This window comes from Cydia splendana, chromosome 9 (assembly GCF_910591565.1).
Source record: "Cydia splendana chromosome 9, ilCydSple1.2, whole genome shotgun sequence".
NCBI classification, from domain to species: domain Eukaryota; kingdom Metazoa; phylum Arthropoda; class Insecta; order Lepidoptera; family Tortricidae; genus Cydia; species Cydia splendana.
Window position 1 is genome coordinate 16,816,000 of NC_085968.1, and position 16,690 is coordinate 16,832,689.

The 16,690-nt window shown below is 35.4% G+C and overlaps 2 protein-coding genes and 1 long non-coding RNA gene across 3 annotated transcripts in view; 2 read left to right on the forward strand and 1 right to left on the reverse strand.

Annotated features, from left to right (window-relative positions):
* LOC134793748 (nuclear migration protein nudC-like) overlaps positions 1–7,227 on the reverse strand; it is a 48,646-nt gene extending 41,419 nt beyond the window's left edge. Inside the window, exons 1-4 of the mRNA XM_063765418.1 lie at positions 6,906–7,227; positions 6,145–6,222; positions 5,251–5,467; positions 3,918–4,087 (exon numbers count right to left, since the gene is read on the reverse strand). Coding sequence (XP_063621488.1) covers positions 3,918–4,087; positions 5,251–5,467; positions 6,145–6,222; positions 6,906–6,980 — 540 coding nt within the window. The 5' untranslated portion in view covers positions 6,981–7,227. The remainder of the gene's footprint in view (positions 1–3,917; positions 4,088–5,250; positions 5,468–6,144; positions 6,223–6,905) is intronic.
* The window catches only part of LOC134793767 (uncharacterized), a 324,508-nt gene that overhangs the window by 274,270 nt on the left and 33,548 nt on the right, over positions 1–16,690 (forward strand). The window lies entirely within an intron of this gene.
* LOC134793721 (broad-complex core protein isoforms 1/2/3/4/5-like) lies at positions 8,890–15,052 on the forward strand. The gene is made up of 5 exons (XM_063765373.1): positions 8,890–9,332; positions 9,647–9,823; positions 10,087–10,416; positions 11,701–11,848; positions 12,315–15,052. Exons 1-5 carry the CDS (start codon positions 9,153–9,155, stop codon positions 12,878–12,880), a joined length of 1,401 nt encoding a protein of 466 aa, XP_063621443.1. The 5' UTR covers positions 8,890–9,152; the 3' UTR covers positions 12,881–15,052.

Consider the following 16,690-nt stretch of genomic DNA (forward strand, 5'->3'; position numbering starts at 1 on the left):
ATCGAATGAGTGTACATATTTAATCTTATATGGGCATGTGTATCTTGCACCTTATAAATGGTGTAATTTAATATAACTTAAAACGATCGAATAATGGGGAAGTGAACCTTTACTTTAGACCCACGTTATATAAAAGTTCCCTCGTTGTTTTTATATATATTTAAGATGGGAATCTAGCTCAGTCTCCAATTAAATAAAAGCTTTTAACCAGTGAACATAAATATACTTGAAAAATAGAATGTCAATTTAATATATTAAACCTTTCGTGCATTCATACTTCTATGCACTTTGTTAGGAGCTTTCATACATTTACTTTTATATAAGTAGGTAGTTATGTAATGGCAATTTTCAGATTAAACGTACATTGCCGCACAATTGTGGACTTATTGCAATCCTTAGCGTCTAAACAATATATCTATCTACATAAAAATGATATTTCGCAAGTAGCAAATTAAAAATGAAATATATGTTTGCCTGGAATGGACGGAAACTAGGTTAATGACACTATGTTGAATTTAATTTTTAAGATAAATGTGCAAAGTTGCGATCCAGTGATTCCGACTTAAAAGCACAACTTTGGTATAGCGTAGGTTCCATTTTAGAAGAAGAAATAGTCAGAACAGGACATCGAAATCAAACTATTGGTATTGAGACTCACATTTTCTATCTTGAACCAACTTTTGCAAAAAGAGGATTCTGTATTTGAGCAAATTTTAGCACTTGTACACTGGTTATAAATTATTAGTGCAATATATTATCATTATCCAGTAACTTATTTAGTTCAATTTAGTTATACATATTTAAAATAATGGGTGTTAATTTATATAAGTATTGTGGATGTGATTGTTGATTGATGTTGGTTTCTTGTTAACTAGGATGAATGAATGGTATAGTTCGTTTTTTAGCGTTAGAAAAAAGGTAAACAATCTTGACGTATATTTTTATTGAAACACACTTTTGAAAAATAAGTCACGGCAAATATGTAACAAATAACAATTATGAATCATATACGATTATTTACATTATTTTGCTTTCAAAAGTAATAGTTAATGATTTTTAAAAAGCGCTTTTCTTTTAAAAGACACTTCAAGATCGCGTAGACTTTTTCTAATGCTAAAAAAAACAAACTCTAGAGAGTGTGGAGTGCCACCATAAACGTCAAATTCCTAGAGTCGGACCAAGCTTACTCTGCAATCTGCAACTCTGCATGTGCATGGCATTTGCAATGACAAAGTGAGACAATATCATCATTGAAATCAAATTTCTATGAAAATATGTCGTTATAATGACACTCACACTTTGTTTTGTTCAATTTGGTGCATAGTTAGCTTAGACGGACTCTACTAAAATAAGTGTTTATAATGGCGCTGCCAAACTTTGTGTGCAGAGTTAGCTTGGCCTCTACTTGTTTAACGAAAAGGTACCAAGTAATGTATGAAATTTAAGGTTATTATGAAATGCTTGTTATTATAGTTGAAAATTTTTAAGCTGACCGTTTAGAACTATGAGCTCTCATAGTTCTAAACGGACAGCTTAAAAAAAAATCACTACAACGCCGTTTTAGGAATATTGGTACCTTTTTCTTAAGCGTATTATGTTAATATTTCAGTGATAGTTACATAGCTATAAGGCTATAACTTAAGGCATATTTGTCTAACCTAATATGAACTTTATTTCGTTGCGTTAATGTAAACGAAAGTTGGTATTGGTGGTGCCTAGATAGGTTACACGAAGTGCGTTGTTATATTGTTCTTTTGTTCTAAATCTAATGAAGGCCACCTGACGAACCATACTTAACCATTTACCAGGCTGACATTTCAAAAATGACAGTCGAATGTCAGTCTTACTCATCGAAAATAGAACACATGTTTGAAGTGCCGTATGTGGGAAATATATATCCCTTAATGCCACTTGCACCATTCAATAACCAGAGGTTAACAGGTTAAACCTGGAGTTACCGTGGTTACCAGTACAATTTGACACTAAGGGCCACTTGCACCATTCACTAACCCGGGGTTAACCGGTTAAAGCTGGAGTTACCATGGTTACCAGTACAATTTGACATGAGGTTATTAGGTTTAACGGCTTAACCCCGAGTTAGTGGGATGGTGCAAGTGGGCTTAAGTTAAACAGTTTAAGCGCTTAACCCCGCGTTAGTGGGATGGTGCAAGTGGGCCTAAGTCTGGTAAAGGGTTAATCTTTTCTATAGGTTTCATAGGGTGAAATCAGTCTTTTATTTTAATTGTATTAGTTTTTAGAGGAAAAGGATTAGTTGAAAGTTGTAAATTTTCGTTATTTTACATGAAACTTTGCATCTTTTATATGTTACTTACATTACTTAGGGCCAGTTGCACCAACCCCATTTGACAGAATGATCAACGTCAGCCGGCTCGCCCCGGCGCTTGACTATGAAACTTTCCATATAAAAATTTAGCGAACTCTTTAACGATACGAACAGTTTGGTGCAACCGACCCTTAGTAGACCAACAAAATGTACTTTTACCATAAATTGTAAAATATCAATAAGGAAGAACTGTGATAAAATTAAACAGAATATATCCCTGAAAGTTTTTGTATTTTATTAACACCTATTAGGGTTCCGTACCCAAAGGATAAAAACGGGGCCCTATTACTAAAGACTCCACTGTCCGTTTGTCTATCACCAGGCTGTATCTCATGAACCGTGATAGCTAGCCAGTTGAAATTTTCACAGACGATGTATTTCTGTTGCCGCTATAACAACAAATACTAAAAAGTACGGAACCCTGGGTGGGCGAGTCCGACTCGCACTTGTCCGGTTTTTTGTATTTTATCAAATACTAATTTTATACTTACCACTCGCATAGTCTTTGCAATTTGTTATGGCACCCCACTATCTACTAGCGACATCTAGTGTCCCTGGACGTACTATTTAGAACGAGAAATTGATAACAGATTGCGCTTAGATCTAGATCCTAATATACACTAAACAGGCACTATTTTAAGTAAAATTTGAAAGTAAATACTCATGAATGAGTGGTCAATACTCATTTTACTTTCAAATTTTACTGCTAAAGCCACAGAAGAAATAATAGTACTAGGTACAGAAGGTTCACTCTCTAACATAACGCGTCTATTACGAGAGATACAAGCGCAAGCGCGAGCAGGCGTACGTTCCATAGCGGTGCGCGGCAACTACTACTGCTAGACACCAAAACTGGTGTGGCCGCATGTACTTGTAGCGACGTGACGAAATCGCGGAGTGAGCCACGCCTGCTAAAGCTAAGCTATAATGTAAGAACGCTAAGCACAAATAATTTTGTACATTGACCCGTCTGTTCCTATCTCTATCGCACACGCGTAATCATATTGCTGTCCCGCCCTTAAGCTGACGGTCAATGCCACTGCAAGCAGTTAGCAGCACTTGTTGTGCAAGTAGTACAAATAGTTCTTGCAATAAGTCTAAATTATTATACTGATAGTCTTGAATAAAGTGAAAGAAGAGAAATAAAGACAAAGTAAAATGCGTGTGTGTGTGTGTGTGTGTCTGTGGATGTGTGTTGCGTGGGATAGAGTGCATACGTTTGTGTTCATATGAGTATGCGAGTATCAATATAGTATCCTTATGAGGTTCTTTGTCTCTGAATAGGCTAGGTGCATCATGCACTTTAATAGTAGCTTTAATGGCGGGTCAATGTGAAACTCATCGTGCTTGGCGTCCATAGTATATATTAGCCCCCTTATTCATAAACGTTTACTAAAGTTGACAAGCCGATAATAATCGTTGGCCCTTTCCAACATACTAATACGTCGGAAAGGAACAAACGATTATTATCGGCTTACCAACTTTAGTAAACGTTTATGAATAAGGGGGTAGATAATTTCTTGATCCGAAAAAAGGGCCTGATACGGTTTTCCTCAGGTTTTGTAGCACTTACCTCAACCTCTTCCAAAGTCTGCGTCCACCGGTAGTGCTCCAGATCGCAACCGTTGCCAGCGTTAGGCTTCATCTTGCCTTTTTCTTTGGGGTCGTCATCTTCCTCTTCTGCGGGTTTGTCGGCTTCTGTGCTGCTTTCACCGCCATCGCCACTTCCCACCTCTATTGTTTCTAGAAAAAAAAATTGTCTTACTAGCCAGGTCCACACAGAGCGAGCATTCGCGCGAGGCAATTTTCTCGCGCACAAAACGGCCAGTGTAGACGTGCCTCGCGCGCGCCGCCTCAGCCGAGAAACGTCTACACTGGCCGTTTTGTGCACGAGGAAATCGCGGGTATTATCGATCTGTGTGGACCCGGCGGACATCGATCTGTGCGGAAATTGGAAACAATTTTATTATATGACTGAAAATTAAGGGTTTTTTTTTTTTTTTTTTTTTGAATAAATATTATAGGACATTTTTACGCAAATTGACTAAGCCCCACGGTAAGCTCAAGAAAGCTTGTGTTGTGGGTACTCAGACAACGATATATATAATATATAAATACTTAAATACATAGAAAATAACCATGACTCAGGAACAAATATCTGCATCATCATACAAATAAATGCCCTTACCAGGATTCGAACCCGGGACCATCGGCTTCATAGGCAGGGTCACTACCCACTAGGCCAGACCGGTCGTCAAAACGTCATTGTTGTAGGCCTTTGTTTTTTTTTAAATATGGTTCTAAATTACATAGTTTAAAAATTATTCAAAAGATCCAAAGCAATGTAATAAACACAGGCATTTACATTCACAAAATTTAATTGAAGTTTAGCTGAAGTTCCCAAACTTTCCTTCCGTAGTAAAATAAAAATTCTTAAAGGCTAAGGCCATCATCCCCTTTACTGCTATTCATAGTCTTAGGGCATATTTTTATATAGTTGTTGAATGGAATACGGAAGTAAATTGTAAGAAAAAAAACGTGCTCCAAGTTTTATATCCGAAACAGATGGTGCTGTACTGTACTGTACGTTTTGCGGTCACTGAATTGTCAAACATCAATATCTAACAATCACAGTGACCACATAATATATGTTGCAGTGCAGTTGCCATCAGAAATACCAGAGTGGCCAAGGTGCTCAAAACTATCTGAACACACACACTAATGTCTTGACAATAAATGTGTGTTTAGATATTTGTGAGCACCTTGGCTGCTCCGATATATCTGATGGTGACTGTACATCTTATTTAGCTGTTAAATTCGACGCACACTATTTTCTTATACTTTAGAGATGTAACTCAATAAATAAAATCAACTCAAAAATGTATTTTTAGCTATGACACACTTACTGTTCTTCGCCATATCTATATCAGCTTGCATTTTATCAGCCTCTTGGTCAGTAAGCTCCACAATCTTAGCTGGCTCGAAATCTTGTACAAGACGCTCTTTCTCTTTCTTTGCTTGTATATCTTTCAGTCGCTTTGCTTCTTCCTCTTTTTCTTTCTTGATTTTATCTGCTGCCTCCTTAGCTTTTGTTGCGTGGGCGTAGAATGTATCTTTAACCACCTGAAATGATTAAAGCTCGTATTTAACATTCGATAATAAAATCAGAATAATCGTGTTTTTATCCCTATGTATTAAAACATTTATTAACAGAGAAATAGTTAAAAACTGCAGCTATATCTTCAGTGTGTATAGTTTGGCTCATTCAACATTATAAGCTTGCAGTAGTGGATATTTATCTTTTACTCTAGAGGTTTCCGTGTATTATTTCTAATTATTGCTTGTTTTACTAACCAAAAACCTTAAAACTGGAAAACCAGAAAGCTGGGGTTGTTTCGGCAAGGAGGTCAAACCATACTAATCTACCTCAGGGATGGCCAGGGGGCGCCACAAGCCCTCAGTAAATTGTCGTATACTTGGAAATTTCGACCCTGTGACTGAGTGGCTGAGCAGGTCAGGCATCTGTCACGTAAATGGAGGACGCTGGTTCGATTGGAACTGGAGGGCTTGGTCATTTTTCCCTTTGTATATGACATTTATTTTGATTTGTAATTTAAATAGTAGTGTGTCTACTTGAAATAACACAAATTAAAATATTTTCATAGAAAGTAATTTAATTTCTTCTTAGAGTATTGCTTGTTTTAATCAAATATTACTTGCATATAAGGCTGTCAGTCCAGGTTGTATTTGTATTTAGCAAACAAAAGTTGTATCTAAAGAAATATGTATAAATCCCTTACCTTTTCCCATTCTCCATCTTTTCCTCCAGTAAAGAAGTCAGTTTTTCTTGAAAGGAAACTAACTATGGTGTGAAGGAGCTGCAATTTTTATAAAATATTTATTGCACAATGACTATGGTTGACTAAGCAGAGGTCAAAATCAATCAAAAGTACAGTTTCTAGGGTTGGTTGCATCAAACCATCTGTTATGTTATATAGTATGGAAAGTTTCATAGTTCTCTGCTGAGTGACTTTGGTCAGTTTGTCAATTGTGGCTGGTGCAACTGGGGGCCTACCGCGTTTCTCTCTGTCGCACTTGTAAATTCGTACGTAAGTGTGAAAGGGAGGCAGCATGTGGAACATGGTTTGCGGTAGGCCCTCTGGTCCTTATTCATTCTCACATTGTCAGAATTATTGATTCAATTCAAAGATGTTTGTCTAAATATGATTACAAAGTTCAAAATGTACATTTGAATAGGCCTTCTGTTAAGATTGAGGCATCATCATGGACACGTCAAGTATAGAAGATGTTTGTTGAAACTTGCTGCTTCAAACTATGATATATATTATTCTGAAGTTAGTGATAGTGAAAAACCAAAATCAAATTCATTATAAACTAGATTAGTTCCAATATAGTGTAGTAGAACGATAAGAAGAAATCATTAGAAATAGATAATTTACCAGTCACTGTTCCTAACCTCGACGACTTTGGTTTTGTCAAGTTTCTAGATTCAAATTCAGCAAGTAAATAATAAAAGTAGATTAAACAACATATAACTTACATCTTTGACACCGCCCTCGTGCTGCTGGGCCATCGCCAGCAGCATAGTATCGAACCTTTCGGGATCGTTAGCCATATCAATAAAACTGCCTTACACTTTAGTCACTAGAAATCCCACTAAATATTTTATGGAACAAAGAACGTTACTAGTGTTTTCTATACAAATAAATCGCCCTGTAACGAATATCTACTTGGCTTTTTGTTTTGTTTGCAAAACGTAGTTACCGGTTACCGCGTTGCTGTTTTTCAATGCGTCAAGTACCAGCTGTCAATTAGACAGGAGTTTCAAAAATGTTTTTCTCGAATTTGTTTTCTAGAAAGAGAATGACGACCATAGACATAGTATTACATAGATGAGCTATAAGCGTGCCTCCGTGAGGGACAAAACATACGCAAAGCGACAATATTAAAAACACGTTTTTGACGTTTTAACATTCCTGACAACCTACCAAAACCAATCTACGTAATTCGGTCGGGTTATTTGTTGCCCACCATAAACCATACTAAATTTTTGGTGGGGAACAAACAAAAAGTGAGACTGTGACAAGGACAAACAATAATACCGCTTTCTCTGCTACTCCTACTGAAATTTCCATCAGTGCATCTCGTTCGGTCGTTTGGCCCCTCCCCCGTGTCATCTCTATATCATAGATTTAATATATAGAGATCCCATCTCAGCGAGCTGTCACTGTTGCCCATGAATCTAGTATAAACTGGATTGGGCATGAGTGGTGGGGATAACTGACAGAACAGGATAGTCTTACGTATCTTTCAGTAGGAGTAGCAAAGAAAGCGCTATTATTGTTTGTCCTTGTCACAGTCTCACATATTTTTTGTTCACCACCTTTTTTTTTGTATGGATAATGGTGGGCAAGAAATAAATTAGACCAATCATAGTGACGCATTTGCGTATGTTTTGTCCCTCACGGAGGCACGCGTATACCACTTCTATAGGATCCTACCTTCTATGCTGTTGCCAGTTTTGTTTAAGCACCCCATTCACACTCCTACCGTGTAGGCCGCCTCGTAGTCCGCCTCGTTGGGTAGGATTGTGTATGGGGGTTGCGGACTACGAGCCGTCCTACCGTTTAACCGTTTGTAGGACGGCTCGTAGTCCGAAACCCCCATACACAATCCTACCCAAATTAGGCGGACTACGAGGCGGCTGACACGGTAGGAGTGTGAATGGGGGGCTTTAGTGTACGATTAACAATGAGGCCCACCTTGCTGTAGCCATGTCGATAAAGTCATATCGATAAACTATCGACATTTCTTGCAATTTTAATTTTACTTCAAAGGTTTAACGATACCTAAAATGAACAAAAACGCTTTTATTCTTTATTGTGGTTATCAGATCACAATTTTATAGTCACGCCCCAGCAGAGAACCAAGGGAAAGTTCAGATATTTAATTAAAATACATAAATACCTACTAAAATAGGTGTTTCGCAATAATTGAATTATTTTACTTATTATATTATAATATATTTTAACCATTAGCATTTCAATTATGTTTATGTTTAACGAAGATATTGAAGCTTCAATTTTATTAATCGCTATTGCGTTCCGCTGTGTAGCGTTTATCGATATATAACATGATTAAAATCGACTTTTACATCCCTAAAAGAGCAAACATATACGCTTTTACGCACACATACACAGCCTGGGTGCATCAAAAAAGGCAACACTTGATTTGAAGTCCATCTTGTCAACAGTATGGTTGTCCTTTTTTGACAAACGGCATTTTTAAATTAAAAGAGCGAGGAGAGAGAAATGATACTAGTTGCTGCGCCGTGAAAGAGAACAGAAAACGTTGGGCCCTTGATCTATATTATTGTACCTCTATGATGACGACACTTTTTGGAACCACAGATAAGAAAAAGTTTTCATTACAGTATGACCAACGTAAGGATCTTGATAGCTTTAGGTTCCGTATATCACAGCGCTTTTTACATTGACTTAAACAGTTTTAAATAGAGGGCAACCAACACTCACGATACGCGCGCGCCCTCGAGTGAAAGAAGAATCAATGGAGGTCATTCATTGCATTTTTGTGCATTTCATACGACCGATAACAAATTGTTGAATCGAAAAGTTACAGTTGTGAGTGAAAGTTTAATTAGGGTTGGTGTAATGTGTGTTTCTGACGAGACAAAATGTAGTAAAGTGTCCTTTCTAAAAAAACAATCATATTGCCGTATGTCAAAATAAAGGTGGTCAGCAAGCGACTATTTTCTAAAAACGTAACCATGGCAGATCAGTTTTGTTTACGTTGGAACAATTTCCAGACCAATATAGTGAGTGCATTGGACTCATTGAAGTGTTCTGAGGATTTGGTCGACGTGACACTTACATGCGAAGGAAGAAATATCAAGGCTCATAAAGTTATACTGTCAGCCTGCAGTCCGTACTTCAGGAATGTGTTCAAGGTGAATGACTCGCTACATTAATAACCTTGGAGTTCAGTTTGTACGGCTCCTCTGATGTAAAAGTATGTTTTCCAAGGACTTTGTAGCTACTGCCATGATGCAATTTAAATGAACATACCTATTTGTTTACCTACTTATTTTATTGACCTTTTAATGTAATAGTTTCTTTTTCTATATTCTTACTAACATTTTTACCTTAAAATGCTACTTATACTGTAAATTTTAAAAAGTATATTAAATAAATTCCTTAATCTATAGTAGGTAATTTTTTATCCTGTTACTGTTTTTCATAACAAACAATTATACCATTTCAGGAAAATCCATGTCAGCATCCAGTGATCATCCTCAAAGATGTATCTGCCGATGACATTGTCAGCTTGCTATCGTACATGTACCAGGGAGAAGTGTTCATAGAAGAGAGCAAGCTGTCTTCATTCCTCCATACGGCAGCCCTGCTGCAAGTTAAAGGATTAACTGGAGTAACTCAACAGGTAATTACTGCCACCCAGAGATCATTTGATATGCAATTAATCTCTGAACCCTCAGGGGTCTAAATTTGCCAGTTGAACATAACTGAAATTTAAATTTAGAATTGTTTATTGATTCTCTTCATTGTCCCATAGTCAATTGGTGGGAAGCAAAAGGTTAAGGAATGGTTTTACTGTGTTGTTTGAAAACAACCTTGTTGACCTAAACAAAAGCTAAAATTTAATTAAAAACATTAATTTCTAATTGTATGTGTTTTTTTTTTCAGAAAGAAAACTTTATATCCCCAAACACATCAAACAAACTTTATACACAACTGACAATATCCTCAAAAACACAATTTGGTGCTTCAAGCAAAGAAGTAAAAATCCCCGCTCTAAAGAAAAGGAGGAGCAGTACGTCTGATAAACCTAATGACATCGGAGAGAGTCACAAAAAGAGTAAATTATTAGAAACTTGTGATATTTACAATAGGAGTAATCTATCACATTTAATGGTAGAGAATCCGGTTTTTGTAGCTGATAAAAAAGTTGAGAAGAAACCTGAAAACTGCCCGGAACCCATCATAGCTAACGGGAAAACCTCTAAACTGAATCAGGTATTTATTTTCCACATTATCTGCACTTATACAGGGTGGAAAAATCGAGTGCCACATGGATGGCGACTACCTTAAATATTGTAAATAGCACATTTTGCATTTTGTGTAAAGGAGACTTTTTTTATTTTTATTTTTTTTTATATAGCCCTTTGTTCTGAACATGATTGTTGGTTTTTAGTTTTGAATGTTTATATGAAGTCTCTTGGTTCAGTGTGCCTGTCGGCAAAGGCCTCCTCCAACTCCTTCCAGTATTTCCTCTCTCTTGCCACCCTTGTCCAGAGTGGTCCCACTGTGAGTATAATTTCGTCTTCCCATCGTGTTAATTGAGGGCCTTGCGATCTTGATCCATCTGTAGGGTGCCACATGAGAATTCTTTGGCTCCACTTCTCTGTTTTGCATCTTATAGTGTGGCCTGCCCACCTCCATTTTTGCCTGTCTATGTGGGTGAGGATGTCTGTCACTTTTGTTCTGGTTCTTATGTCAGAGCTGCGGTTTCTATCCTGTAATTTTACACCGAGCATCCGAGTCTCCGAGCAAGGAGACTTACCTTTGTTTTTAAAAACAATAAATTCAGAATTTAAGGATTTATGAAAAATCGCTTGCCTCAGTCAGTCAAATGTGACAAAAAATCAAATTTAAAAGGTAATTGTTAGTTTTCATGGCCTTCCGTTATTCTGATTGTATTTGTTATTTAGAGAAAAATGAACCTTATCAGTAACCCTTTCAATGTGCATCATAAAATACGGCACGTTATTTTTTGTCACATTTGACCGGTTCGAGTCCCGACTGAGGCAAGCGATTTTTCCTAAATCCTTAAATGCAGTATTTATTGTTTTTAAAAACAAAGGAAAGTCTCCTTTACACAAAATGTGCTATTTACAATATTTAAGGTAGTTGCCATCCATGTGGCACTCGATTTATCCACACTGTATATTGTGTAGAAGACTTAATGTCTTTTTATTTTCAGACAGAATGTCAGAAAATACACCACCAAGACCAAAATATTAAATATGTGTAATGTTCACTCACAAGTCTTCATACGATATTTCTCATTTGGACAACAAAAAACATGTATTTTTTAATTTCACTGGATCTAAATTAACTTAGTCTGTTGGCTATCTATTCATAGCGAAAATACGGAACTGATTCTGATGAAATGTGGCATGTAGTCAGCAATTTTGGGAATACAGTCTTTGGGGGGAGAAATGACAGTAAAATTCCACACAGGCGAAGCAAACATCTAGAATTATACTAAAATAAAATACTTTCTTTATTTCGTTTCAGGCTCAAGGTGACAACATTCCTTTATCAATAAAAACAGAGCAGATTGATGACAACAATTCACCCATCTCAGTGCCCACAAATACCTCTGAAAATGATGACAGTCTTCCAGATTATGAAAACAGTATGCTTGCCAGGTCCTTGCTTCAAGGTAATATTTGGTTTGGACCCAATTTTCCATTGATCAACATTGATATTCTCAATGCCAAATGGTATATGGTATGGTTACGGTGCACAAAATCTCCAAAATGCAAACTATCTCTATTTAAGTTTAGCATTGTGATTTATATATATCCCTGTTAAGTTCTTACGAAAATGATGTAACATACATTTCACATTATAAAGTTATATATAAACACTGCATGGTGTAAAACTGTATTTGTGAATTATCAAGAGGCATGCAAATCAAATAAGAGGCAAGTTACATCATAATATGATTGTAGTACAGTAGTGACCTTAAGCCTTAAGTAAATAGACAAATTATATTGCAGTCCATTACCATATTCTACATCAAAGTAGCTTATTATGATATAAAACATACATAGATTTCTAGTATATTGTATTCACATTGAACAATTTATTTACGTTTTTTTGTAACACCCTTTTTGTTATTCCAGGAATTAACCCATCTAAAAGTGATATCAGTGCCAATAACAATTCAACAACTAAGAAAGTGTCAAACATAGCAGATATGTGTACGTCGCGAAGTAAGGATACAAATAACGAATCTCCACCAACCAATCTTGCAGCAAAGAGCCCTCTAAAAGTACCCGGAGAAGACATTTTAGTGAAACCTGAAAAACAATCACCGAAGTCAGATATTGAGTATGAACCGGAAATATTGCTGTCAGAGCAGCAAGACAGTACAGATGCAGAAAACACATTCTCACAGGAACAATCTCAAGCATTACTATTACTGGCAGGCATGTCAAGTGTCACCGGATTATCCGTAGGTGCTTCAACTTCACAGGGAGTCTCCCATCAGTCAAACCATGCCGCTATCTGTGGTGACTGTCCACATTGCGGCATGAAGTATTCTAACCAATCTGCGCTTAAATACCATGTCAGGCTTATGCACTCTGACTTAACCAATCGTCTTTGCTGCTACCTTTGTCCCAGGTCTTTTACAATGCGAGAGACGTTTAAAGAACACATGTGGTCTAGCCATGGACAAAGAAATTAAATTTTACTAATGCAAGTAAAAAAATGGATAAAGTACACTATAAAATATCTACATTATGTAGAGAATATCTTATTTAAGATTTTGGATTTAATTCCAAACAATATTAAAATATGTAATGTTAGTTATTTATGGTGGTTACTAAGGATTCAAGTGTGCCTTAAAGTTGTGTAGTTGTATTCAGAGTGTATCAAATTAAATGTGCCTTTTTGAAAATAAATTTGCCGTCCTACATTTAACGGAAGACACTTTATGTTAGTGTAAGCAATTTTACATACCATTTGGCGAAAAATTGGGATAAACCGATACCTTTATTTGAAATTTATCATTTATTAGCCTTTAAAACACTTAGATTAAGACAGATTCATCGTTATATTGTTAATTTATGGAAACAGTCACTTTATTTGATTATTTCTAACTAGTTTTTTCACTTTTACCATAAAATGTATGTTGGGAGTAACTTTAGAAAAAAAAATGTGAGGTGTAAATAACAAAACAATGAAAATATTCTGGTTAGTAATTGGTGCTAATAATACAATGAGATTAAGTATCGCAAAATGGGGTGCTCTAAAAAAATGGGGATTTTTTTAAAATGGGGATGCAGCTGTATTAAGCTTAATCAAGCTAGATGAACCTAGAGTTAATGAATTTATTTGCTCTAGATGTGTCTTGGGCCGCTTGCCGCGCACGTTTTATATAGAATCAGTGCTTCAGTATTGGCGACATAACAAACAAGCCTTTTTTCGAGGCGACCTGAATGTTTATCAAAAAAACATTAAAAATATGTATGTAAGTAATCGAATTTAAACTGTTGTGAGACTTACTAATATTGAATTATTTTACATTTTAGACGTTTCACTTGTTTTTAGTCACTCGCGCGACATGTTTCGGAGAGCCTAAAAACAAGTGAGTCTAAACCGAAAAATTATTCAAATTTATGTATGTACTTTCAAGCATTTGGTTGAAACTATTAGAGCTCATAGTCGCCCCATTTAATGATACATTTATGTTTTCATGTAACTAAGTGTGCCTATACGTAGCCGATGTCAAATATCTAAATTGTATTTTGAATAGTTCTCAAAAGCGAAATAAACTTTTGAAACTCACAACAAGTTTGTGATATTATTAGGAGTAAGGAACATGTATCGTTTTTAAATTTAAAGTGCTTAAAATTAGTATGACCAGTATTGAGAAACAGTCAGGATAAGAGCTACACGAAAACAGTGAGAAAAAAAACTTTATTACCCCAAATAGATGTAAGATTTCATTTAGTTCTATTTAGATACCTAATTTATTATTTATTTGTTTAACCTTGGCTCCAAGGGTTGATTTAGTTGTTTCGTTTTGAAATGAAGTAAATTCAGGACGTTTAAGGTGGAAAGCCACATATTTTCTGTTCCATATTCCTATTTGATTTCAGGGCCTATTTTAAAAGGATGTTGTATTTGTGTTTTTGTATGCAATAGGGCTGTTGTTGTTATTTGAGACAGACTAAATTATTATTTCGAATTTTATTACGAATATAAAAATAATATTGGTTTTATAAACTTTATGTTACATTTTTTTTACTGGCCCCCTAAGAATTGCCTCTGTTAGTTTGTGCCAAACTAATATTGCAAAATAATTTAGTAAAATGTTATTATTGCGTAACTTATTGCTAATTACATTATTTTGGTAGTTGTTAAAAGATTATGAGGTAATTTAAATGTCGAATTGTTTTGCTTAGTGTTGAAATTTTCTTGTTTCTCGTTTCAATTTATCTTTGAATATCTAATTTTAAATAAATTTACTATTTTATTTGAATTAAGGTCGATCGAAGTAATTGCAGCCGTATGGCAAATGCACCTACTCTAGTATTACCTACAAATAGCGCCCATGGTGAAAGTGCCTCCAACAGTTCCCATCTTAATTTTATTGCTAGAATAGGAGCATTTACCTCTTCGTTGCATTTACTTCCGTTGGCCATAAATGCCTTAGTGAAATATAATAGATATTATAAGAATCTTAAATAAATGTTACAGAACGAATATTTATAAGTCTATAAAATAGTTCTATCGTAAAACTATATTTAATATATTTACGTTAATGTAATATTGTTAAATATTTTATTCAAAACTTTACAAAATTTACATTTTGACTATGTTATAAAAAATAAATAAAAATGATCGCTTCTTATTTATTTTGTTTTATTCTAATAGGTTTTGTATATCACTATTAGGTATGTCAATTACATTACTATTTTTTTACGAAAGCGACCTTCCACTTCAGAGAGGAAAACTTATTGGGATTAGTCCTACGATGTTTTCCCTTACCGACAAGCGAAAGGTATATAATAAAGGTAAAAAAAATAATTAATATCAAAAGAAATGTACATATACTTGGTCAAGCAGATCTTGTCAGTAGAAAAAGGCGGCAAATTTGAAAAATGTAGGCGCGAAGGGATATCTTCCAATAGAAAATTTGAATTTCGCGCCTTTTTTTACTGACAAGATTTGCTTGACCATCTATAAGTACCAAGTCAACATAAATTTATTTTATGCATTATTATTAATGTACGATTCAATCCCGTGACCTTCGGTTTGAAAGTTTGCCTTACCGATAAGCCTCTAAAGTGTTTGTTACAGCAATTGAGCGAAAATAAACGTTATATTAAAATGTTATGGTGAGTACTGTATGGGCAGTGAGCCCGTTATCAGATGCGCTAATGAAGTTTTATTTGCATTAATTTAATAAGTACTTTAATTGCATTGTGAACGTATTGATGGCACGCCTGCAGGCACTAGGTATCGCATAACCAAAAAATGCTAGTATGACGAACATAAAAGAAATTCATTTTGAATTACTTGTGGGCTGCTGAATACGGACCCTGATAACCAGTGATCGTACATTTTCCAGCATTTTTGGTGAAGCAGAGTGGTGTTAACGGAATTGGTATAGATAATTTCAACTGAAATGGTAAATTAAGGTTAATATTAACGCTAATTAATCATTAGGGTTGACATTATTTATACCAATTCCGTTAACACCACTCCGCTGCACCAAATCAATTCGCGTGGTGTTAACGGAATTGGTATAGATAATTTCAACTGAAATGTTAATTAAGGTTAATATCAACGTAATAAACGCTAATTAAACATTAGGGTTGAAATTATTTATACCAATTCCGTTAACAACACATCGTGCACCAAAAATGCTGGAAAATGTACGATCCCTGCTGATAACTCGAGAGCACTTTAGACGTTCACTAGCTCATTTAATTGTACCTAATTCTTGCAATTATCTGTAACTTGGAATTGGAACCCAAATAAAAAAAATCGAATATTTGATTTGAATAGTTTGATTTGGTATCGTAAGCATCAAGTAGTTAGTAGTAAAAAGTTTAACCTCTTGATTGCCAGAACGTGGATCCGCGCAGTAGGTATTGAATTCTAATTAATTAATAATTATAGTTCCGTACCTACTTATGTGGATCCGCGTTCCGGCATTCGAGAGCACATACGAATTTTATTTAGTAGGTTTTGAACGCTACATCTAGCGTTCAAAACCGCTATACCGAGTAGTAAAAATCCTGAATCGCGCTATTAAGATTTTTCTTAAAATAATGATCTCAGGTTCAAGTAATTTTTGTTTAGTTTACAAAGCGCGCACTAGATGGCGCTGTATGATGCAGCGAAAAACCTGAATCGCGCTATTAAGGTTTTTCTTGGGATAATCACCTCAAATTCATGAAATTTGTATTTATTATCAAATTTATTGATAAGTCTTGTTGGTATTGTGATATATATGCAGTTAACCCTTTACTAGGCTAAGGGA